General features: G+C 34.5%; 1 protein-coding gene across 8 annotated transcripts in view; it reads left to right on the forward strand.

The window, feature by feature from the left end:
* Nucleotides 1-25,460, forward strand: part of LOC106789093 (probable Ras GTPase-activating protein) — a 135,924-nt gene that overhangs the window by 28,678 nt on the left and 81,786 nt on the right. For 2 of the 8 annotated variants that reach the window (XM_014752950.1, XM_014752951.1), the window contains exons 1-2: nt 16,747-17,372; nt 21,117-21,807. The exons of 1 other annotated variant lie outside the window; for it this stretch is intronic. In XM_014752950.1, coding sequence (XP_014608436.1) covers nt 21,528-21,807 — 280 coding nt within the window. In that variant the 5' untranslated portion in view covers nt 16,747-17,372; nt 21,117-21,527. Of the gene's footprint in view, nt 1-16,743; nt 17,373-21,116; nt 21,808-25,460 lie in introns of those variants that run through there. 5 more of the 8 variants (XM_014752947.1, XM_014752948.1, XM_014752949.1 and 2 more) reach the window with 5 other exon arrangements.

Here is a 25,460-nt window from a genome sequence, read left to right on the forward strand (position 1 = left end):
AATAATATGTATTGACGCGTGAACTAGGTGATCGAGTTGCTGAGGAAGTCCCCAGTAAGGGACGAAACGTTCAACAAGATCAAATAAATTTGTTCATCAAAATTTATTAACTGTCTTCAATTTTCCCTTTGAAACTCATATATATTAATAATGATAATATGTTAAGTAATAATCGTAGAAGAGAAAAATAATAGTTTTGTCTTCTAGGTATCGTCGTTCGTTCTTTCGTTCGTTCGTTCGTTCGTTCGTTTCGCAAAATTTGTTTCTATCAAGTAAACGAATAATAGCTGTTAGAACCGTTCTCGTCTAATTAGTCCAATTAGTACACCGAACAACTATACGTACCTGCGTATGTACGCTCGCGCGTTCGTAATTACGAGCTAATTAACGTATTCCGTGTGGTTTATATTCTTCTTTCTATCTTTCTTTCTTTCATTCAACCTGTGTATCATTTTTTCAATTATCTTCATCCTATTTTATTCGAATTTTTATTGTAAAATATTCTTTTTCAATCGCATGTTGTTACCTAACATCGTGAAACGGTAGATGTAGGTACACGAACACGATAATACGGACTGTATCGTCCTCGCGAAAGCAATATTGTCGGCCATTAGCGTAATGGGTTCCCGCCATTGGATAGTTGGTGTCATCGAACAAGGGTTACACCATGTAAAGATAATAACGCGCTTCGGCTTCCTACGATGCCCGTGCATCGATTATGACCGTCCTATTAATTGCATTAAAGCTACCAAGAATAATGAAAATGAATGATGCATTATTACGGCGGAGCTTATAAATTCAATTGGAAACTTTTTCCAAGAGCTCTTACGTACAGAGGTAGAATAATAAACAGTGAACCAAGTTTTCTCTTGGTCTTTTATTTTTTGTCTTTCATTTAAAAAATCAATGCAAAAATATAGAGATTAATATAATATAAAAAAAACTGATGTGTGTACTTATGTACGCACGTAAGAAATTATACTTCTTTAGCGTATCAAAACGAATCATAACCTCAAAAATAAYTTCAATTTGCCCGCGCATATTAAATATCGACGATAACTTCGTGGTGTTGATTTTTCGGTCGCATCTAACTTCACTTTCCAAAACGCGCCAAAAGAAGTATAACTTCAAAAATATAGAGATTAATATAATATAAAAAAAAACTGATGTGTACTTATATACGAACGTAAGAAGTTATACTTCTTTAGCTTATCAAAACGAATCATAACCTCAAAAATAACTTCAATTTCCCCGCGCATCGTAAATATCGACGACAACTTCGTGGTGTCGATTTTTCGGTCGCATCTAACTTCACTTTCCAAAACGCGCGCCAAAATAAGTATAACTTCAATAATCATCATTGTAATTCGCGTTTTAAAAATATAGATATATACAAATAATTACTTATCATTTTTATTTCTTATTTGTTCAAAGTAAAACTCACAAATTAGGTGTGTCTAGAAACAATATTAAATAAATAAATATATATATATATATATATATATATATATATTTTATTTCCACACAAATAATCCGTTCGTTCATCCGCGTAGAGATTATCATTACCGTGATTATGAAAATGACTGTGGCGGTGGTATTGATGGTGGAGGGCTTAATTAATTACTCGACTCGATATATTTTCGATCCAATTTCCCTCTGGATCGGTAGTAGGATTTACGTGTTCCATCATATGCATGTACACACGCATGTACGCACGCTGATCTATGTATGTGTATTGTATAGATAGATATATTGTTCTCCCTCACATCGAAGGTGGTGGTTGATATTACCATGGATCAACCGCAGGTATTTCCCACGTCAAATCGGCTCGTGATTGGTACCTCGAAGCCGCCCTACCAACGTTATCTTGTCTGACAATTTGTTACTTAGCTTTCGTTAATTAACGATTATTCGATCGTTTCGATCTTCCACGTGATATTACATGACTTTTTTTTTAATCGAGACAACAAACTGCTATCAATAACATTTTTCTTCCTTTCTTACAAAATAATTAATAATAATAATAATCATCCGTGTGTGTGAAATTTGTTATACATGTGCCCGTAATTATGAAAGTGATCTAAGTCATGTATCTCTTGTTTTGAGATACTTAAAAGATTACATTTGAAAACTAAAACTGAATTCTACATAATATTGAAATAACAAAAATTATCTAAAAGTTTATTTTTTAACAATATCGTAAAAATTACATTGAATTAATTTAATTTAAGATATAATGTTGTGTAAAATAACTGATAAACTTATTTATTTTCAATTTTGAGTTAGACAACTTTCATAATAATTATCGACACATATGTCACATATGAATTATCTTATCATTTATTTTAAACGTTTTTCAAAAATATTGTTCTAAACAATATTTCGCGAACAATTGTGAAGATTTTTTTTTTTGTTAATCGGCGAACGAGACGACACGTTGCAGGCGTTGAAAAGAAATGATAAAAATAGGATCGGAAAGAAAAGGATGTATCATCGATCGCAAAGTCTTTTCGTTCAGCGAAAACGACCAGCTGAAAAAAGAAGTGAGTGAGTGAGAGAGTGAGAGAGAAAGAGAAGTCTTAGGCGTAACGAAAAAAGCCTTTCTCATTGTTCCTCAACCCTTTCGCTTTTTTGTTGCACAGCCTGCGGTCTCGCGCGAGTTCCCTTTTTTCGCCTTCCGGGAAAAAGTAGGAGACGTAATGGTACGACGGTACCTTTTCAGTTTCGAGAGAAAGATGGAACGAGAGGAAGGGCTGAGGGAGGAAAGGGTAAGAGTTTTACTTCTCAAACGCCTCTCTCTCTCTCTCTCTCTCTCTCTTTCTCTCTCGTTCTCTATTTCTTTTTTCCCTTTTTCTCACTTCCTGTAACTTCGACGTCGCTTAGTTTACATTCGCCTAGCTCTGCAAACCATGTCTTTGCAACACTTTTCTCTTCGCACCCCCACCACCCACTCTACCCTCACCCTTAGCGTTATCTTTTATCTTTGTATAGGACAACTGCAAAAATAATCATTTTTTTTTCTTTCTATTTCCAAGATTCATACTCGCAATATATGTCTTTTTTTTATTTTTAAACTTGAATAAATATTAAACGCCGTAAATGTTTCTATCAATTGTTATTAAATACTACAATTTATTTTCTTGCACTTTTAGTTTATTATCAGTGTTAAAATATATTATGCAATTTCTGTTTTTATGGAATTGATATTTTAATACAGTGCAATAGGTGTAACTAAACATGAATTAACGAAACCCTTGGGAAGGTTGTCTGGAATTCCAGGATTTCATGGAACACCGAGCTTTCAAGTTTGTATTTTTTTTTTTTATATATAGTAGTATGTTGAGAATAATTTTTGTGTATAAATGAAAACATTTGCTTTATATGAGATTCATAATTATTCCTGTCTTTTATTTTTCGAGAATATGTTTAGATCGCGCGTCCTGTTCGAGTTATAAAAAACAGGGAAAAAAACGTGAAACGTTTTAATAATCTGAAGATTTAAATTACTCCGTATTTTACATTTCATTTAAAAAAAAGCAAATGTATATATATAATTTAACCTGAAAGCACAATATCTTTGATATATATATATATATTTATTAAAAAGCATCATTCTCACAATAAGGCAACCTCGAGAACGGTAATCCAAGTAGAATGAAATAAAAATGAAATGGGGAAAATTAAAGTGATATTTAAACTGCTTAGTCGTGGAGACTCGTTGCTCTGGAAAGTTCGCAATCTTAATTTGACGGTTTTGTTCGCAGTTCAAAGAGATAAAGAGAAAAAAAAAGGAGAGGGAAAAAAGTGGGGGTGGGATGGTGTATGAGAGAATAATAAAAAGACAAAAAAAAGGGGGAAAGGAGGATAAGGATAAGGTCGAGGCTGGATAAAGAATAAAGAAAGAAAATGTAAAAAAAGAATAGGAAATAAAATTAGATAGGATAAACTTTCTAAAGGGGAACGAAAAGAAATGTTTCCAACGGTGGATCAAAAAATGTTAGGAATATAAAATATGCAATAAAATCAAAATGTTATTAGGTTAATAGAAACAAAAAATCTGAATGAAATTCCAAATCCACAACGATCGTTACCTCGAATTTTGCTCATTTTCTTTTCGAAATAATGAAAGAGAAGGAAGAAATTTACGATCACAACTCCCGTCTCGTCCCTTTTTTTCTCCTCTCTCCTCCCTTTCCCACCATTTTTTCGTTATTCTCGTACTTTGGTCTTTGTTCTCTTTCTTTTTTTGAAAACACGATCTTAATGCTTCTTTCAACGTTCCGTCATTACTCTGTCATTACTCGCGCGTTTTCGTCTGGCCTTGCGCGTCAAGTATCTTTTTGGAATTTGTCAAAAGCCTTTGATATCTTTGTTTTTTATCAAAGTTCAGTGGAAAAACAATTTTTTTCATTTCGTACCGCGATAAAAGTTCATATCGAGGTCGGAACAATTTCGTAGTCATCGTAGTTGTAAAAATACATCGAATTTGTATTTTTATTCAAACAGGGTGAAACCTTTTCAAATTAGGTAATATCGAAATGTGTGTAAACACTAATATTATTTATTAAACATGTTCATTTTCGCGATACGTTACGTCACTCGATGACTAATTTCTAGGTTTAACGATAAAATTAAACCGGTGATGCAACAAAGTTCTCCATTTAAACGTACCATTAATAATGACACGTTCTTAAATCTGTTAATTAAAAAGAAGAAAACAAAATGTGGGCATACCGGTTTTGCGAGTAAAAGCGTGTCAGTCGTTTAAAGGATAGTGTCAAGTCGATAATCGGAATATGATCGAACGTTCACCTGCATTGGAGATTTGGATATTCAATTGATAGTTCACTTTATTTACTTTAAAGGCTATTATTAATACTCATCTCGTAATAATAATAGATATTATTTTCTATAATACATAAATATATATATATATATATTCATTCACGATACTTAAATATATCTCTTAACTAACGTTTATACGATAAATTATAAATAGATAATTTCAATCTATATTTATTAATAATAAACGTTGTGAAATTTTTCGAGGACGGACGATTCAATAACGCACGCGTGCATTGATATTTATTTATAAAATTTTCCCCTTTTCAAAGATATTACTTTGATCCGCGTGCATATTTATAAAAATCTAAACCTTTTATACTTTAAACGAGTGAGAAATTCTATTTACACGAGTATTTTTTTTTTTTTCTTTTTAATTTACACGCGCGCGAGAGTTGTATATAAATAAATAAAGAAAAAAATATATATCCATATATATATATATATAAAGAAAACTATTTATAAATTTATAAAGAAAAGAGTATAGTAATACATACTCGTTGCAGACGAAAAGGATCGATTGATTTATCGATCGATCGATATCTCATAAAATATTCTCATCTCAAGAGAGGGAAAAAGAGATATGAGAGGAAATAAATAAATAAAAATAATAATAAAGGAAAGAAAAGAAGTAGAAATTACGCATCAATGCACCGAGCACTGTGTACGTTGCAGAGGAATGCGATTCGATCGAATTTCGATATCGTTCGATATTCGATATGACGAAGGACCAGCATAAAGCGATAGCTTGCTTGCTTGCGTTGTGCAATATCTCTCTGTCTCTCTCTCTCTTTCATATATACTATGTATAAACTTATATACATATATATACAAGGTATATAATACGTAAGTATATATCTTCCTTTATATATTTGGCGAATCGTGATTCTCGCAAAAGATGCGAATCGACGTGTACCATCTCGTTAATTAGAGAAACTTCCGCGAATCGTAGAAGGCCAATCGTGCTGTAAAATCGATAGTAATCGACGATCGTAAGTATCCAAGATCGGTACGCGATTGGGTTTACCACTTAGCTTAAAACCCTTTCATACATTTATAATCCATTAATGTTTAATTAGTTTAGTAGAAATCATTTCTATATTATATTTTAAAATGCAAATATTTATTTTATTTATTTATACTCCGTCCSTTTCGGGTTTGGTGGGCTTCCGATACAAAATATTTAACATCTCTTATATACTCTATCTGAATATATTCTAACTTTATAACAAAAACTAAACTAAAACCAATTTTTTGAACTAACTAACAACACATAACAAAACACTTCTATATCCAGTTTTCTCTTCTTTTCTCTTCTTCCTTCTTCTCTACTTCCTTTCCCTTCCTTATGACTTTTCTTAATACCTCTATCCATTTTGCATCCTGTCCTAAGGTATTTTCCATCCTTAAATGCAAATATATGTACTCTTGTTTTAGTAGTGTGTATTCGATCTATCGAGAATAATCATTGACATTTTTTTAACGCTAGTCTTTCTTTTTTTTTTTCTTTTTTTGTTAATTTAGAGATAATTTTTAAACGTTTTCACGCGTTAATTCAATTAACGTAGATTTTCATAGGAAGTTATCAAAATTTTGCTGATCGGTGACGATCGGCTTCTTTTGCCTCGTTCAAATTCGCGTTTTCGCACCTTGCACATTTACACGTGTGTATGTGTGTATGCGTGCGTATATATTTATATATATATATATATATAAACGTTTGCGCTTAACTGCTTTTTCTCGCTATTATATTACACGGATAGACTCTTTCTCGTTCGCGAGAGAATGGCGAACGAACGATTATCGGCGAGAGTAATTCGATTGTGTTATAATAACCGTGTAAACGAGCCGAGCGACGATGATTAACGCATCGTTACCGTTCCGTACATCGAAAGAAAAACGTCCAACATCGATGGGTTTTAGTTTTACAACGCGCCATTAACTGGGGGAGAAGGTACAATATATCCATTTTTTTTTTCATTATTCTCTTTTATCGATTTCTTTTTTAATCGTCTATGAACAAATCTAGGTCAAATTAATATTCCTTAATATCAATTTACAATTTGATTTTTTAATATGAAACCAGAAAAGAATATACAATAATATTTGAATTGATTATAATTGGGGGAATAAATAATATTGTAAATTGTATTAAATGATTATATTTGATTTGTGTCAGTTTTAATTTTATCAACGTAAAACGAACGAGTTAGGAAACTTTTGGCAAAGTTTATGTTGGAGTTTGGTAGAGATTGCGTGGAACGTAGAGTGCAACCGCATAGCACAGCATGGGCATCACCACCGGCACCCATATCAATATTACGATCCTTTTGTTCCTAACCACCATTTATGTGTGCGTATATATATATAATAGTATGAGTAGCGTCTCGATCTTTTTCGTATTCTTCATTTTTGTCCACGCGACCAGTTACAATATAAACGGTGGTTGGGTGGGTGGTTAGGTGGATGGACGGACGGACAAACAGACGATAGTACCTCGAGGGTGTGCAATATATTATTTGGCGCGCGGAATGTGTTTTGTCCCAACGAGATTTCTACCACCGTACCATACCACGCCATACCACGTCTCTTCTCTTCCTCATCCTCATTCTCCCGTTCAAACCCTCCATGGGTTCGCCATGCTGTGCGATCCAGCCACCCCAACATTCTCTTCCCTTTTTTCTTTCTCCGATAACCAACCGTCCCCTAAAACTTGACATAGCAATATATCTCAATATCATATAGATATGCTTCCACCGAATTTTCGTAGTATATAATGGTGTATTTAAATGTAACAAATATTCGAACAATATTATTTCTCGCGAATTAATTATCAATCGGATCGTCTACCTTTTTCTTTTCTTTTTCTTTCACCCTTATTGTACCATAAATCTATAAAGTTGAATATACTTGTGTGGTAACAATAAAAATATATTATCCTACTGTAAAATATTTCCGTATCATTCTAATCTATATATATATATGTGTACGTAATTTGTAAAAAGTAGAAATAAAATATAGGATTTAGCGTGAAAGATTTGGGGTTCTCGAACGACGACTGTGGTCCTATCGATTCCCCAAGGGATCCCTTTGACTCGGATATTTTTCTGTTCGCAAGGTTCAGCCGAACGGGAGCGAACGATCCGGTCTGGTCTCGTTCGACGGGGGTGGATGATGATCCAGCGCAACGAGGGGTGCGGAATTTTCATGCTCGAACGAGTCGGGGTGGCAAGTTTTCTTCTCTTCACTTCTCTTCTCGTTTGAGAGAGAAACGAGATGTGTTGGCAGAGGTGGTTGCCAGAGCTGCTGCTGCTGCTGCTACTGGTGATGGTGGTGGTGATGGTGTTGGTGGTGGCTTCTGTCGTTGTGCTTCAAGTCACACACTAGATACTATACTATATGCATGAACTATCTATAGCCCTGCGGCTAAGGTCGAAAGGGATTCTACGATCGAACGAGACACCAACCTCTTCGTTCTCGTCCTCATCCTCATCCTCGTCGTAGTCGTCGTCGTTGTCGTCATCGTCTACTTCACGTCTCTTGTTCATCCTTCCGTCACATCCGGGAAACATTCAGTGTCTCTTTTAATCTCTTATTCGCTCGGTAACATCAAAACAGATCACCGACCCTTATCGAACTTGTTACTATACTCCCCCGACCTCCCTCCTGCTCTCGCCTTACCCCTCCCCACTGCTCTTCTTCCTTTCTCTTCGACCTCTTTCTTTTTCATGCGTCTATAAGTATAAACGTTATACGATGATAGCCTCTGCGTTACTTTTATACCTCAATCTTTCACTTCTCGTCGTCAATTTTCTATTTTTTTTTTTTTTTTTTTTACTATATCATTTCACATTCGAATGGGTTTTATACTTTTATCGACTAGTCGTAGCATTACATCGTTTGGAAGGATAACGTCCTTGTTATATATTTATAGTTTTACAATAAGATTTATTATTCATAGAGGTGTGATATTATAACAGATGCATCCCGTTTAGTTTTAATTCTTTTCGATAATGCAATAAGGGTGAGGGGGGGGCTTACATAATATGATTCTAAGAAATATATAATGAATTATTCGAATTTATTATTTGGTGATAAGGTAGTTGGATAAATACCTATCTAGTTACTTTTTTTTTTCCTTTCGGAAAGGAAAGAAAAAGAAGAAAGGTAGGTGAAGGAAGAGAGGAGGAGGTCGCAAGGGTAACTGCGGATCGATAAGAGACAAGCAGTCTTAAATAAGCTTCCTTGGCAAGCTCGCTTTTCTACCCATCCATCCACCCACCCACTCCACCCATTCGACCAACGCGATCCTTTTCACCCCTTGTGTTTGCTGTCAGTCGAGGATGTCTTTGCCGACACTCGATCCCTCTCCCTATCACACTATCTCTCTCTCTCTCTCTCCTTTCTCTCTTTTCTATCTTCTTTGCCAGCGAGATTTACGTGCGAACACACGTTAAGCGTATTTCAAAGCAAATCTCGACACATTCTCTCCTTTTTCCCTGTTCTTCTTCTTTTTTTCTTTTTCCTTCCATTTTTTTCTTCTTATTTTCTTGCCTTACAGGAAAACACGCATCAACCCCTCCCCCCTCCACTCCCCACCCAGCCACTCCCCCTATATAATATATTTTTCCATTATCCGTTGGAAAAGTGAAATTGAAATTCGTATCTTTTTTTTTTATTTTTTTTTTTTCTTTTATTATTGAAACCGCGTTACTGCGGTTTCAATAAAACGCGAAACCCTTTAACGAGAAACAACGCAGGAACTTTTAATCCGTATTCGATAATTTGATATTTTCACGAGACGATGATAAACGTATCGCGTTTAGAACGTTAATAGGAGAAATACAAGAGAATTGTTCTTTATTGTTTCTACCTTGTTTGTTTTATTCTTTTTTTATTTTTTTTTGTATTCCTTTTTCACAGAGATAGAGGCAACAATTTCTAAGCGATTAGAAAAATCAATTAAACCCCCCAATCTCGTCGAGATTAACCAGAGTTTTGTAGTTTGGTTTATAGTTTTACAGAACTGATTAATAAAATTGATCAAACAAATGCTGGAAAAAAAAGAGAATTATCGATTGTTTCGAATCGATGTAGAAACTTTTTAACTTTACGTATGCTTTTTTTTTTCTTTTTATAGATTCTGTTAAAATGAAAAATGTGCACAGTGCAATAATAATAAAAAAAAAAAATATGATAGATTATTTTCTTGGTAATGTAAACGTGTATATGATGGTGGTAGGCAGTGGTGGTGATGGTGGTGGTAGTTGTGAGATATTTATTCCAGTATGCTGGTCATGAATCGGAAATTATCATCGCGTATTAACGCAGTACTTTCGATTCTTTTTCTCTTGTACTCTAACGCGTATACTTTTACTCATTTTGTACCGTCGTTGTATTAGTCCTCGGTCTCGTTTCACAGATAACGCAAAATCCAATCGAATATCCCATCGACGATACTACAGACCGGATGTTGTTACTTTTCCTCTCGCGTTTATTCCCTGAAATTACGAGTAAAAAAAAGAAAAAAAGAAGAATAAAAAAATAAAAAAAAAAAAAGAAATTCCTATTTCCTCCCATCGTGTTACGTCCCATTGCTTGCGTCGATTGTTTTTATTTCCTTTTTTCTCTCGTTGTATTTCTCTTTACTTTTTTTCATTTTTGTTTTTCTTTTTTTACTCGTCGACCAATATGATGGCAGACATTTAAATTCCGTTGGATCGATTCACGATGCTTATGCAATGTTTCTTTAATAATCCGATTCGTAAAATAAACAAAATGTTTTTCCTTATATAGTAAGAGTTATCATGAAATTCTCGTTGATTTATTTATAACGTCTCGTTTTAATTAAACGTTAAAAGCGTAGTATTCGGTTTCAGCGATTAGTTTTCGATTTATCGAACCATTCGATTTTTTTTTTTTTTTAATACTTCCCCATTGGATTTCCTATATTACAATGCGTCGCTTTGAGCGATAAATTATTCGATTAGTAATCATATTTAATCTCATTCTCTCATAAATTGTCCAACAACGCGATCGACATCGTTTGGAGATAAAAATTTTGCACGAAGATAAGTTGATTTATAAAAAAAAAAAAAAAAAAATCATTTACGTATCATAAAATAACAAAAAAAGGAGAAAAAAAAATTCGTTCCAATAACGTGCGTTCTCTGACGACGAAAATCCGAACTTTTTTTTCTCGACAAATTCGGCCGATAATGCAGAGAACAATCTATACCGACTACTTGTTACTTACGTCGATAAGAAAGATTCCGATAATTCTTAAAAACATGAATGAACTTAAGAATGATATTTGTCCGTAGAAATGTGTCTCGTCGTCCATTCATCCTTTTACATTGATTGTAAATTTTCACGAAGTATTTAAAGGTTATTTTATAACGCTATATATAAATGTGTGTTATTAAATAAAATAATAATCGTAAAAACACTAGATGACCGTTCGACCAAACAATAAATATTATTATAGGAATAGGGGGAAATAATTATTACACGCATTAAGGAAAGTAATGAGGAAATAAAATATATAGAACATTAAAATGACATATACATATATGTATGCGTAAGAATGTAACGAGTAAATGTAAGAATGCGTATCGTTTGTACCGCATACGATATCGGGTGTACCCCTATAGTATTTCTACGATTGCTACACTTGTGAGATCGAAAGATCAAATTCGATACAGATCAACGAACGTTTCCTTTTTATTATTTCTTTTTTTATTTTATTCTCATCTGATTTTTTTCTTTTTATTTTTTCTTTTTTCCCACGTAAATCTCGTTAATTTAATCCCGGTATCAAATAACAGACAGAAGACACGCGGTAAAAGTTATATGCCCACCCCGTTGTAAAAGGTGGCTACAGGGTAAAAAAAAAGCTTTCCTTTTACGAGTAACCGTATGACTCGGAGAAACATCTGCGTTAGATGGTACATAGAAATGTATATGCACTTATATGTGTGTATATGGGCGATTAAATCGGTCGGCGAAAGCGTTTACGTGTTACGTGCCAAGTACTACATGCATCGTCGACTTTCAATGAATTTTGTTTCTTTTTCGCCTCTCGTCTCGTATGATATGTCGTTAACGATCTCACGATATCTTCGAGCTGATTCGAGAAAAATAAAATGAAAAAAAAAAGTATCCTTTCTATAAGGAAAACGCCGCTCTAAACTTCTTTTCTCTTTTTTTCCCCCAACTATTATATATATATATACATAACTCTTCTATCTCGATCTATCTTTCTCTATTATACACACTCCTCTTTCTTCCTCATATCTAACGACAAGATTTATCGGCAAAAAATTCTGATCCGAACGATCAACAGCAAAAAAGTTCATTCTTTCGATCATCCTCCTTTCTTTTTTTTTTTTTTCTTGATCGTTAACTCGCGATCTGTAAAATAGTTAACATAATTTCGAGTTATTAGATATAGTTATCTTATTATTTCATTTTGTTTCCGTTCGATCGTGGGTAAAATGCTGGTAATATGTAAAATAATAAACCAACATTTTTGTCAGTTTTATATATACACGTATACCATGTATGGTTTGGTTGGTTATTATGCATAGAAGAGCAACGATATGTACGACTTGTTTGCAATTGTCTGATTGCGGCAACGTTTCGTTTGTTTCATCGAATATTCATTCGCATATAATCCGACAAATCGGATTTCATCGATTTGTTGGAAACTACATTGGGAGTGGCGAGAGCATTGCTCGAAATTCATTGAATCTTTTCGAACATAAGTTAGATCTATTATGTCATGACTATATCAATGAAGATGCTTATGCGTGTACGATACAATACGGGTATATATGTTCAGTCATTCGAATCGATAATCACGATGAAATTTACGTAAATTTGATTTTCACAAAATTCCAAATAACAAAACAAACAAATCCATCCTATTTGGATGGACAAGAAAACAAAATTTGTGTCGCTACTTTAGAAGAGGAGACATAAAAGCACTAACACACAACGAAAGAGGACCAGAGTAAGCAGACCGAGAAACATTGGGTTACCATATGCCGCTGTAAAAGCGTAAATCCAGCGACTTCTCGTGCCAGTGGATCTTTTTTTCTTTTTTTCTTTTTTTTTTGTATCCTCTCTTTCGCGTTTTCTTTTTACATCGCTTTTACGTCCAAGTCCAAGTAACGGGTGACGGGAATAATAACGGCATACGGACGGACGGCCAAGTTTTCGAGGCCGACCGGATTAGAGTCGGTCGTCTCTCTCTTCTATCTATCCCTATCTCCGTTTCGAAAATCTCTCTTGTTGGTTAATTGATCGATTGACAGCGAGAGTATTTCGCATTATTCGATATACGAAAGTGACAGAAAACGCGAGACGGATAGATTATTCGTAAAATTGATATCTCATATTTGACACTATCGTTAATTACACGGGGACGACGCGTGTTTATCATATATTCTATCGCATTAAAATCAAATGAAATCATGTGTGTTAAAAATCGAAAGAAAAATATCACAACCGGATGATAGAGATATTCAATAAAATTTCATTCGTATTAAACTGTTTCGTTAATTATATTAAAATGTACTTCACGTATCGTATGCAAGATTATACGAGATCGAGTTTGAAATTGAAAACAAGAAAAAAAAAGAAAAAAAGGTGGGAAAAAAGGAAGAGATAGTTAATAAAATTGATCTGATATTTGATGCTTTCATTAATTATACCAAAAGGTGTATCCTGTATCGTATGGAAGATAACGAAATCGAGTTGGTAATGGAAGAAACGAGTTGCATTCCGCGCATTTCTCGTAAAAGCGAAAATATCATCTAACAGTCCGATTCCGTGCAAATGGTATTTCGCGGACGAGAAGAAAAGGTTGAGGAAGGAAGGAAGGAAGGAAGGAGGTAGATGGAAAATAGAAGGAAAAGAAAAGAATAAAAGGTAGGAAGAAAAAGAAGAATAAGAATAAGTAGAAGGTGGAAGAATGGTCGACCGCGGTGTAGTTTACTCGGTTCGTTGCGCGTGTAAATACGGTTAATGGGATAACCGTAACACGGTTTACATGCACCGCCCGTTATATATTCGCGTACGCGCTTTCATTCTACGATTGCGATCGTTTGCGAAAGTTTTTTTTCCATCTAGTATACCTAGACATCATCTATGCTATATATCTCTAAGCGTATTCGAGATAAATCGATAACTCTCGGTGTCGCGAGTTTTACTAAAGAAAAAACAATTCGTTAGATATGGAAAATATTTTTCATCGAAAATGCGACATTTTTTTTTTTTTTTTTTTTTTTTTTTTTTTTTTTTTTTTTTTTGAAGTTATACTTCTTTTGACGCGTTTTGGAAAATGAAGTTAGATGCGACCGAAAAATCGACACCACGAAGTTGTCGTCGATATATACGATGCGCGGGAAAATTGAAGTTATTTTTGAGGTTATGATTCGTTTTGGTACGCTAAAGAAGTATAACTTCTTACGTGCGTACATAAGTACACATCAGTTTTTTTTTATATTATATTAATCTCTATATTTTTTTGAAGTTATACTTCTTTTGGTGCGTTTTGAAAAGTGAAGTTAGATGCGACCGAAAAATCGACACCACGAAGTTGTCGATATTAACGATGCGCGGGTAAATTGAAGTTATTTTTGAGGTTATTGAGGTTATGATTCGTTATGGTACGCTAAAGAAGTATAACTTCTTACGTGTGTACATAAGTACAAACATCAGTTTTTATTTTTTTTTGCCTCAATAATAATACGTACGTACAACAATTATTATCTCAGAGCAATTAAATGAAAATTAAATTAGAATAATATAATTGATATTAACCGACAGATCGATCGGAAAGATTTCTTCGATCTCTTGGATATATTTACGCCCGATCCCGTTCGGGGTAATTCAAAGAGGAAGCGAACGTAGGATCGATGCTCGTGTAGAGACATAAAATCGTTAGACGATCTCTCGAGGGTGCACGTGGCCTCCCTCCTACCGCGGAATCACCGTACTCCTCGAACCTTTACAAGAAACTTTGAACGCGTATATGTATGTGTGTGTATGAGTGAGAGAGAGTCAAGAGAAGTCTAATAAATTCTTAAACCCTTTTCTTTCTATTTATTCTACCCTTTCTCTCTCTCTCTCTCTCTCTCTCTCTCTCTTTCTTTCTCCCTTTAATTCTTCGTTTTAAAGCACAATTCCGTAAGAATAGAAATAAGAAAGGATCGATTGGCGATGTTTTCTTCCTTTCCATTTGATCATTTTATTTCTTTTTCATTCCATCTCGTGTTCATACTTCGTTCTCCTTTGGAAGCCTCCACGTTCGTCGTCGTTTTCGTCGTTTTCATCGTCGTCGTCGTATCTTCACCGTTAGATTTATTCAAACGAGCGAATCTGTCTACTGACTTCAAATGCCAGGCTCGTCTTCCCACGTTGTACTCGTTTCTCTTTCCATTCTTTCCAACAATTCTTAACGTTCTCTCTCTCTCTCTCCTCCCCCTTTTTCCTTTTCTTATTCTTCCTCTTATATATCATCTTCTTCTTCTTCTTCTTCCTCCTCTTCCATTCTTCGAACGGATCCACACGTATAGACGTCAAATACGAATAACATCGAAGTCGTAATTCATAAATATCGATCTATGGTTTCCCCATATTCGTTCTATACTTCATAATATTCAACATTCAAATATTTTTATATGAAAAGCACAGGTAGTATAACATATGAAAGTTTAAAACGAGTCTATGGGGAATATGTGGCGAAATAAAAAAAAAAAAAAAAAAAAAAAAAAAAAAAAAAAAAAAAAAAAAAAAAAAAAAAAAAAAAAGNCATAATATTCAACATTCAAATATTTTTATATGAAAAGCACAGGTAGTATAACATATGAAAGTTTAAAACGAGTCTATGGGGAATATGTGGCGAAAAAAAAAAAAAAAAAAAAAAAAAACGAAAAGAAAGAAGAAGAAGAAGAAGAAAAAAAAAAGAAAGGAAATAAGAGAGAAATGCGTCTCGACAGAAAAAGAGAATTTTTGGCTATTTTAGACTCGAAATGTTCCCCTCTTTAACTCTCTCTCTCTCTCTCTCTCTCTCTTTCTTTCCCCTCTTAAGTTCTCGAGCAGAAAGACATTCGGTAAGAATTCCTCTTCGTCTGGCTAATTCAAAATGCTTTATTTTGGCGGTTGGCACAAAGTCCAACCATCCGGTTGATCGAGCAACCGGCATCGACCACGTATGGTGGAAGAAGTGTATATGTACGACTAAATTGTATCTATCTCGTCTTCGTCTTCGTCTTCGTCTTCTTGTCGTCGTTAAGTGCCGGTCGATCGACGATGCGGAATAAAGAGGAGTCTAACCGGAGAACGCGACGTAAGACACGAGAGGAGGAGAGTCCTTGCGTTTTACGATTTTGCAAGAAATACCTCCAACGTGTTTCTTATAAATCTATTCTCGTAGAATAGAACACGTGCAAAGAAGCAAAAAAATCTTGTTTTTTTCTTTCTTTTTCTTTTTTTTTCTATCGAAACAACACTCACAACATATTTCTTTTTATAATTTACATTATTACGTTAGAAAATTTATTTCATTTTTTATAAGCAGTATATTAATTGCGCTTCTTTAAATGTATACAATTATATATATATATATATATATATATATTTATTTAGATTTATTATTGATATACAATTATATAATACTAATGTATCGGTAATTATTTACTATAGTTCGATGTCACGTATATACATATGTAATCCAGGTAGTTGTTAGTAGAGTTCGTTCGACTAGATCGTTCGGACGTCTTCGGTAAGCTTCGATCGTACTCGGAGAGTCTCGGTTGATTTCGACCAGCGGCGTATTATTGGTACGCTCAGTCCGCGACGAGCCACCGGTGGGGAAGGACTTTTTGTCGCTTCGCAATTTACGTTTATACATGTACACATTTTTTGTTCTATCGTATGCGTTTGGGGGAAACACGCACGTGTACGATACATTATACACATATACAATAATTGAATGTAATCGTGGGTGAGATAGATATTGTGGTTAGTGTGATTAATCGCGATTAAAATAGGCGGGAAAAATAATCTCGCGTTCGAAAATATATTTTCGAATTTTGAAAGTTCGTCGTTTGACATGTGTGAATTCGACATGTAATTTATTATATAATTTTGTTGTTGTTGTATTTTCCTTGTTCGTTCGTTCGTTCGTTCGTTTGCAGTGGCTCGCATCGATTCGTCGTAGCAGTGTGGTATCAGTGAAGATTTGTTGTGCGTGTCGGCAAAGAAATGTCGGAGAATCGTCAGAAAGGAACGATCGATGATAATTTTCTTCGTTTGCTTCAAAAACATACACGACGGTTGGTTGGGAAAGGCATGATCTAGCATGACCGAATAACCTATATTTGAAGATTGAAGATAATACAAATGGCCGACCAAGTGTTTAAACGATCTTTGTGAATTTGTCTCCATCTATTTTCGAAGCCAAAGTGCGAGAAACATCGAAAACTCGTTTCGATATTCGAGAGGACCGCCGAAACGTGACGGTATGTCTTCTTTTTCGCGTGCTAGTAGACCGGCTCGAGCTCGAAAATCTTCTTCCTCCTCCTCTTCCTCCTCCTCCTCCTCCTCCTCTTCCTCCTCTTCCTCCTCCTCCTCCTTCTTTTCTTCATTCTCCTCTTTATTCTCCTCTACTTCTTCTTCTTCTTCTTCTTCTTCTTTGAGCTAAGACTTTCCTCTCCTCGGATGTTTATCTCTCGCTCGTACGTGTATGTGTATGTGTGTGTGTGTGTGCTGCGACGTTTTAAAGAGAGAAAGAGAGAATATACTGTAAGAAGATTTAAGCAAGACGAAAGTCTCTGTATCTTTCTATCGCGTCTTAAATATTTGAAGGATTATCTTGAATCTTTTTGCTCGGTTTCTGTCGCGAAACGCGACCGGTATCCATAAAGTTAAATCTTTCAAGTGTTAAGAAGGACGATATCATCCTCCTCCTCCTCCTCTCTCTCTTTCTCTCTTTTAAACTCTCCACGATAAGCTGTTCTTTGCGAGATATTATCACAGATTTGATATTTTTCTTTTTTTTATATATAATCAAAGTATTTGCTTACACGTAACATCGATCGATTACTTCCCATTAGATAGTTATTTATTTAGAAGCAATTTTTTTTTGTTTCTTTTTTCTTTTTTTTTTCATAGTATAACATCCAACGTTAATGGCGAGATAATTATTTTCAATTTATATAAATAAAAATGATTATATATATAAATATATTAAAAGAGAAATCTGTTTTTCTTACATTAGATATGTGAAAAATGAAAAGCTTACAAATTTTGTTTGGAATATGTAAAATAACGCTCGTCAAAATATTTGTCGATTGAATAAGTTTTGACCCATCTCTCTCTCTCTCTCTCTCTCTCTCTCTCTCTCTCTCTTGCATACCAAGGATCGCAATTAGCAAACGAACGATCAGAAGGAAGAAAATGATTAGGTATACGGTGTAGATAAAAGTAAACAAGAACATGATATCTTTCTATTAGCACGAATCCTTGGAGAGAGAGAGAGAGTGAGAGAATGAGAGAGAGAGAGAGAGAGAGAGAGAGAGTTGTTATCAATATTCCGCGCACCTGGTATCCTTATTTCCGTAGCGAATTCCCAGGCGTCTTTCATCCGATGTTTACGAGGGACCGCAGTTTCTTCTTAAGTAGTAGGTACTTGGATTTTTACTCTCTCTCTCCCACTCTCTCTCTCTCTCTCTCTCTCTTTCTTTCTTTCTCTCTTTCTTTCTTTCTTCACGCTGCTGATGCTGTTGGTGGAAGTAGACAGGTTTTCTCATGTTAATAATCGGAACAGAGAATACGTTCAATTTCATTTCTCTTATTTCTTTCACGTATATATACACGTCGTATTCATTAAAAAAAAAAAAATCATTAACATATATCAAATGAAATGAAATATTTATATGAAACGATAATTAGTTTCAATATTCTCGTCTTACGAAAATTGAATTTTCTCTCGAACGAAATATACGTATATGAATATATATTTGAGTTGTTTTGATATCGAATTGATAAAAGTTACCTTTCCATTCTGATGGTCATCGCGATGAAAGAGAAGTAAGTATTAAATAAGTAAATAAATAAGTAAGTAAGTAAGTAAGGAAGGAAGGAAGGAAGGAGTAGAACGTGAGAGAAAAAGAAAGAAAGAGACTACGAATTCCAGTCTATAGTCACGAAACGATTACACGTTCGCCAGCCACCAACATCGAACTTCGATGCGAACGACCTCTCTCTGCGGGTCCTTTTCCTCCATCTCTTTGCCGTTCTCCAGATATATTCTCTTTCTGTTACTCTTACAGACGTTCCTCCGATATACGCGATACTACACACATTGATATACCTACCTGCATACGTACATATATGTATATATTCCTATATATATATATATATGTATTGAAGTACGAGATGCACGTAACGTTTCCTTAGGTATATTCGCCAAACCAGTTCACGTGCTGTAATCTTCACAACGTGATCCCATGGAACCGTGATCTTGATCTTCGCACGCGTATAGAATAGACACGGTATTAACACTTTGGAGACTCCTCTTATAACACCGCTCAAGTTGCATCACCACGACCATAATTGGGTTAATCGTTCGAAACTTATTTTCTAGGATGCGTGACTAGAGATCCCGATCTTAACTTATTAAGATCACTTTTTTTGTCGGTTTTGTTTTTTTTTTACTATTATGCGTGTTACCTTTCATTGATATATTGTAATTAATTAAAACCACAAACATTACGTACGCGATTATTATTATTATTATTATTATTATTATTTAGAATTAATCCTAAATTATACATCAAATGTTATTAGGTGGTTAATTGATCGATAATTGTTTAATTTTAATAGAAAGCTTTGAGATATTTTATATTTCATTAGATTTGTTTTATATTTGAAATGAATTAGATCGCGTAATGGGGATTTTAATTTGAAAGTATGAAATAAATGAACATGAATGTTTTCATTCGATGATTACGTTAGTTCGTTCGTTTGATTTCAATGATTTGCTTTGATATTACGCGAACATTGGTTAAAAGATGTAATTAGATTAGAACGATCGTTATTTCTAATCAGTTAAAAAGATCTAAGGAGAAAAGTAGCAATATCGTTTTAGTTGTCGTTGGAGGATCGTTCCTAAGGTCAAGAGTTTCTTCTTCTTCTTCTTCTTCTTCGTCGTCGTGTCCGTTCGCGAGCTATGGGATAACGAACGGCCAATTAATTATAGGCGAGCTTAATTAAGGACGGCTCTTTGCGTTTCACACAAGATAGATCCATTTACATGATTGCGCCATTAAGTGTCCACGCTCGCTTTGTTCCMCCTGCCATTAACGAGTTGTTGCATTCTATCCATCTATTTCTCTCTCTCTCTCTTTCTTTCTCTCCTTTATCCGATTTCTAAATCGGATCGTTGACTATCGGCACGTAAGAAGTTGCTTTTTTCTCTTACCCCAAGCCAACCCCCACCCCCCTCCTCTCACCGATACCACGTAATATTAGCTTTGCAATTTTACTTTCGAATACGTGGTCATGGCATCGTTACGTAGAATCTTCCTTTTTTTTTCTTTTAACATTACCTCTAATATTATAATATATTACTAACGAGTACTGGTTATTACGGAAATTATAAAATCTGTAGATAATAAATGAATGTTATAATTGAGAGAAAAATGAATATAACGTTGGGAAAAAATCGTAAATAGAAAAGGATAATATAAAATTAGCAACAAATGATTTTTTCTTTTTGTTTAATCGTGATAAGGGAGAAATCACAAACCTTTTGAGAATTTTCCATTAAAAAGCGGAGAGTTAAAAGTCTCTAGGAAGCTATCGTGTTCCGCAACGACGACGAAGCCTGCGCGGTTTATCGAAACAATGCAAGTCTCTGTTGGTTGAACGAACGAACGAACGAACGAACGAATGAACGAACGAACGATCGAACGAACCAACGAACCAACGATGGTGGCTAGTTTAGGAAGTTCGTTAATTAAAATCCCTAATTGAAAGTGCACCCTGGTTCCGTGCCGTGGTCGGTACGGAACAACGTTATCTCATTCCCTTTTATATACATACGGTGGTATGGAATTATCTCGCATTGAACGAAGCTTAACGTGCATTTTTTCCTTTTTGTTCCTTATTCCTTCTTTTTCTTATTCTTTTCTTTTTTTTTTTTTTTTTCTACTCTTTTTATTCAAACAAGCGTGTTACGTGTGTTTCTATCTTCCTTTTAGCAACCTTACAGGCATAGGCAATTCGACTGGAATTTAATCTAATAATAGATCAACGGATATATGTGCCGCTTGTATCCGCGAGTGTTGTTGATTGCTGTTGTTATTTCCAATTTTGGAAAGAGTAAAATGATGATCGGCTAATCGTCTATTTGTCTATCTCTTTCTTTCGATGCGAACAACGCCGAGGGATTTATTTGACGTATCGTAAGAATCTATAAAAATAAAACAAGAAGAAGAAGAAGAAGATGATGATGATGATGAAGATGAAGAAAATGAAGATGAAGAAAATGAAGTGAATCGTAAGGATATCGAGGAAGAGAGAAGGAAAAGCTTTACTCTACTAATTTGGTAAAAAACCTTTCGGATATCAAAGAGAGAAAGAAAAAGAGAGAGAGAGAGAGAGAAGACGAGATGGCGCTGACGCCGAGGCGTCGCAGAGGCGCCGGCGAAAAGCTGTCGGATGAAATCGGTAGCAACGAGGAGTTGTCCGGAGGTGGAGGTGGTGGCGGAGGTGGAGGTGGTGGTGGTGGTGGAAGCGGAGGTGGAACCGAGACTTTGAGCGATTCCTGCGGCGAAAGCGACATGGAGGGCCTCGACCTTTCTCTCTTCGAGCCACAGGTCGACGTTGCTTCCTGGTGCGACTCGCGTATTCACGCTGGCATGCTTCATATTCTTCTACATTATTGCTCTGGTAAGCTTTGCGAACTTATATTTTTTACACCTTTTTTTTTTTTTGTTTTCTTTTTTTTTACCCACATCTACGTATTTAATATTTAACTTATCGTCAATTATTCTAAACAAGTTTTACCCGAGTTTTTTCCCAATATAATGATTTCCCAATAGGATTTCAATAAAAATGCGCCATCTTTGCGCTATCTTAGCGCCATCTGCGCGCCATCTTCTTCGCGCCATCTTCGCGCCATTTTTTTTTATTGGGAAGAGTTCGATGCTTGGATAAAAATAGGTAACACCGGTAGAAATAAAGAATAGAGAGGAATCATTTTCTTTAGGCCGTTATTGTTATAGCTATTGTCGTTGTTTTTGTTATTAATATTGTTATTATATTTAATAAATATATGTGAGAGGAGAGAGACGTGCGCGCGTAGCGACAACGGCAAAGATACTGCGATCGGCATTAACATACAATGGCGACTCGCTACGGCTTGGCGTATTCTTTTTACTCGAAGGACGTTCTCCCGTCGTCCTGTTGATTTATTTCTTTGGATTTTGGCATTGCAACTCTTAACTCGTAGGTTGAGAATTACCATCAAAGAAAATCCACATGCTCATGGGATATATATATATATAGAGAGAGAGAGAGAGAGAGAGAGAGAGAGAGAGAGAGAGAGAGAGAGAGAGAGAGAAAGAGAGAGAAACGTTATTGCTCATCGCAAATAGCAATTATTTGTACAATGTTATATCGCAAAATGTATTAGAAAAAAAAAGAGAGAAGATTTTTTCTTCCACCTCGTTTTTTTTTTTTTTTCTTTCTTTTTTTAATTGAAACGTGCTAGATCGATTTCGCGTCAAATATTTACGAAAAGTAATGTAAACGAACGATCCCAGACTTTTTCTACGACTCGTTGCTTACGTCATGACAATTTTTATTCCTTCGATTGTGCATAGATATATATATTTGTATAAGTTTACATAAACGAATGAGTTTTTTAGTAGCGCATCGAGTATAACTAACGTCAAAAGTTTTCCATATTTCATACGTATAACGTTGATAAACGATAATAATATTTCTAATCATTATTTTTACACTATACGATGCGTATAGCATTATAATTTTCGATAAAAATAATAAATTGATATATTGTTTATTTCGATATATAAAAAACTATACAAATTGATAGATTTTTTTGTTTAATTGATCAAAGTAATAAATAATATCATGAATAAATTTGTATAGAAAAATTCTAACGAGAATAGAAAAAAGAGGAGATACGTGAGAAATTGAATCAGAATTTGAAATAGAAATTGAAACAGAATCTGATATAGAATTTGAAATAGACCATTTTCAACAGGCACGTACACGCGCACACATGTATTATATATATACATACACATACAAGAAGCATATAGAAGCGATAGAAGGTTCAAATAGAGATCGATCTCTCGCTTCGATGTAGGTAAACGAGTCACGTTACATCTTTCTCTCTCTTTTTCGTCCTCCTTTCTCAATCCATTACTCTCTTTCGTATTGGCTTGGTGTTACGCGTAAACGGCTTGGTTTCTTTCACGAATCGAATCGAATGGAATGGAATCGAATCGAATAGAATAGAACAGAACAGAACAGAACGGAATGGAAAATCGTTAGAATCTAACCGGAATGTTAGAAACGGTACTCGTGTTCAAACTAATTCTTCTTATTTACGATTAGGTTGATTGACGATAAACGTTTCTCAAATAATATCCTACTCTATAAGATATTGAATTTATTATCGGTTAATTAACTATATAACTCAATCATCCGAATAATTGATTTACAAAAAAATTGCAAACGCATAATTCTCGATAGGTAATTTGATCGATCGTTATATAGTAGTTTATCTTCGATTTCTTCTAATAGCCTTTCTTTCCTCTCTCTTGCTATTCCGTTATCCAATGAATCGATGTTAGATGATATTAGAAATCTCTTAAGATAAATTAGAAAATAAATCCTTTTTCGATAGAATATTGTCGGCAATAACTAACTGTACTATACATACAACTTAATCGAATAACTCGTTCGAGGTTTTTTGTTTTTTTTTGTTTGTTTGTTTGTTCCTTTGAAGAAAATACACGAGTTTTGTTTTATCGTATAAAAAATCAATATCCTAAGTATCTCGCGACTACTAACTTTGATTTTTCTATCGATATAAAAGATAATATTTTAATCGACTTTTCTATCATCTTTGACAATTTTATCTTCAGATAATCGAATTATCCTCGTAATTCTGTCGATTTCTTACGGCAAATTTTAATCACAAAAATTTGATTGTTATCGTTAAACGTGATCGCATCGAGATATAAGAAAATATATTTTCGATGGAAGAAGGGTTAAAAAAAAAAAAAAAAACGAAAGAAATGGTAGAGAATTTTGTTAGAAGAAAAATAATCGATCTTTTATTGTCTCTATCTCTCTCTCTCTCTCTCTCTTTTTTTCTTTTTTTCTTTTGGATTAGAAACGCGACTGACTTGGTTGGTGGTTACTTAATAATAGAAGATTATTCGCGTTAGGGTCGAATCGTTGAAGAAACTCGACGTATATAAATCGATCCGCGGTTCGTCGACTGTAGATAAATATTATCACGAAGCTCGCTGACCCATCTGGCTTTGCTCTTTGTGATAGTATTTTTGGATCTTTCTATGGATGCCACTAATGACAATTTTTACGTCTCGGCTCTTTTCTCTTATCTATTATTTCTTTTTGAAATGTTATATCTTCTTTTTTCTCTCTTGTTCTTATCCTTGAATATCCTGTTAATCCGGTATCTAACAATATACGTTGCTCATTGAAAATCACCGACCTACATTTTCAGCTTCGTACGATACACTCCGCAAGCTCAGTTTAAGAGTTAATTACGAATAAAAGAAATAGAACGAGAGAGAGAGAGAGAGAGAGAGAGAGAGAAAGAGATCGTAGGTCGCTCGTATCTTTTCATCTTTCATCTATAAGGACAATCGAAGCTTTATATTTTTTGTCCTCGTTGAACTCAACTATCAATTTCATATTTCTCTTATTTCTTTCTAATCGGAAATAAAACTGGGTCGTAGATTTCCCCCCCCCCCACAAGTGTGTTTATTATTATTATTATTATTTATTGTTATAAATCGTATTCTCTCTCTTTCGCGAGAATAATTTATCCGTTAATTAATTTGTTACACATAAATTTTATCAGTGTTTAACAATTTTTTGCGTGTATACAAAATTTGTATATTCGTTTAAATAGAATTGCATACACAACGATGTTTTACAAATCAAGTTGAAAAAGTCGCGTTTGTCCGCGTAGATTTTGACGTAGTTTGGATTTAGACGAGAATGATTCAGACGGAAGAGTAATTTCAATCTACTGCCATTGTTTTGATTTCGATCAGAGAGAAGTCGCATTGTCCTCGGCAATTTATTTTCCCGTAGATACCAACGTTTTAGATGCAACCCGTGCTGCAAGCTTCTTTTTTAATGGAAGTGTCAAATGCACTCGGTAATGGTAGGTCAGCAAGTTTAGTTCTCGACAAAACAGCTGTCTGCCTTTCTTTTTCTTTTTCTTTTTCGTTTCTAATCGATAATATTTCGCGATGAAACAAAAAAATGTCTCGTTGAAATTGACGATGATGTATCATTTTTCTGTAGGTATA

Source organism: Polistes canadensis, unplaced genomic scaffold, assembly GCF_001313835.1.
Source record: "Polistes canadensis isolate GaletaPanama2010 unplaced genomic scaffold, ASM131383v1 scaffold_164, whole genome shotgun sequence".
NCBI classification, from domain to species: domain Eukaryota; kingdom Metazoa; phylum Arthropoda; class Insecta; order Hymenoptera; family Vespidae; genus Polistes; species Polistes canadensis.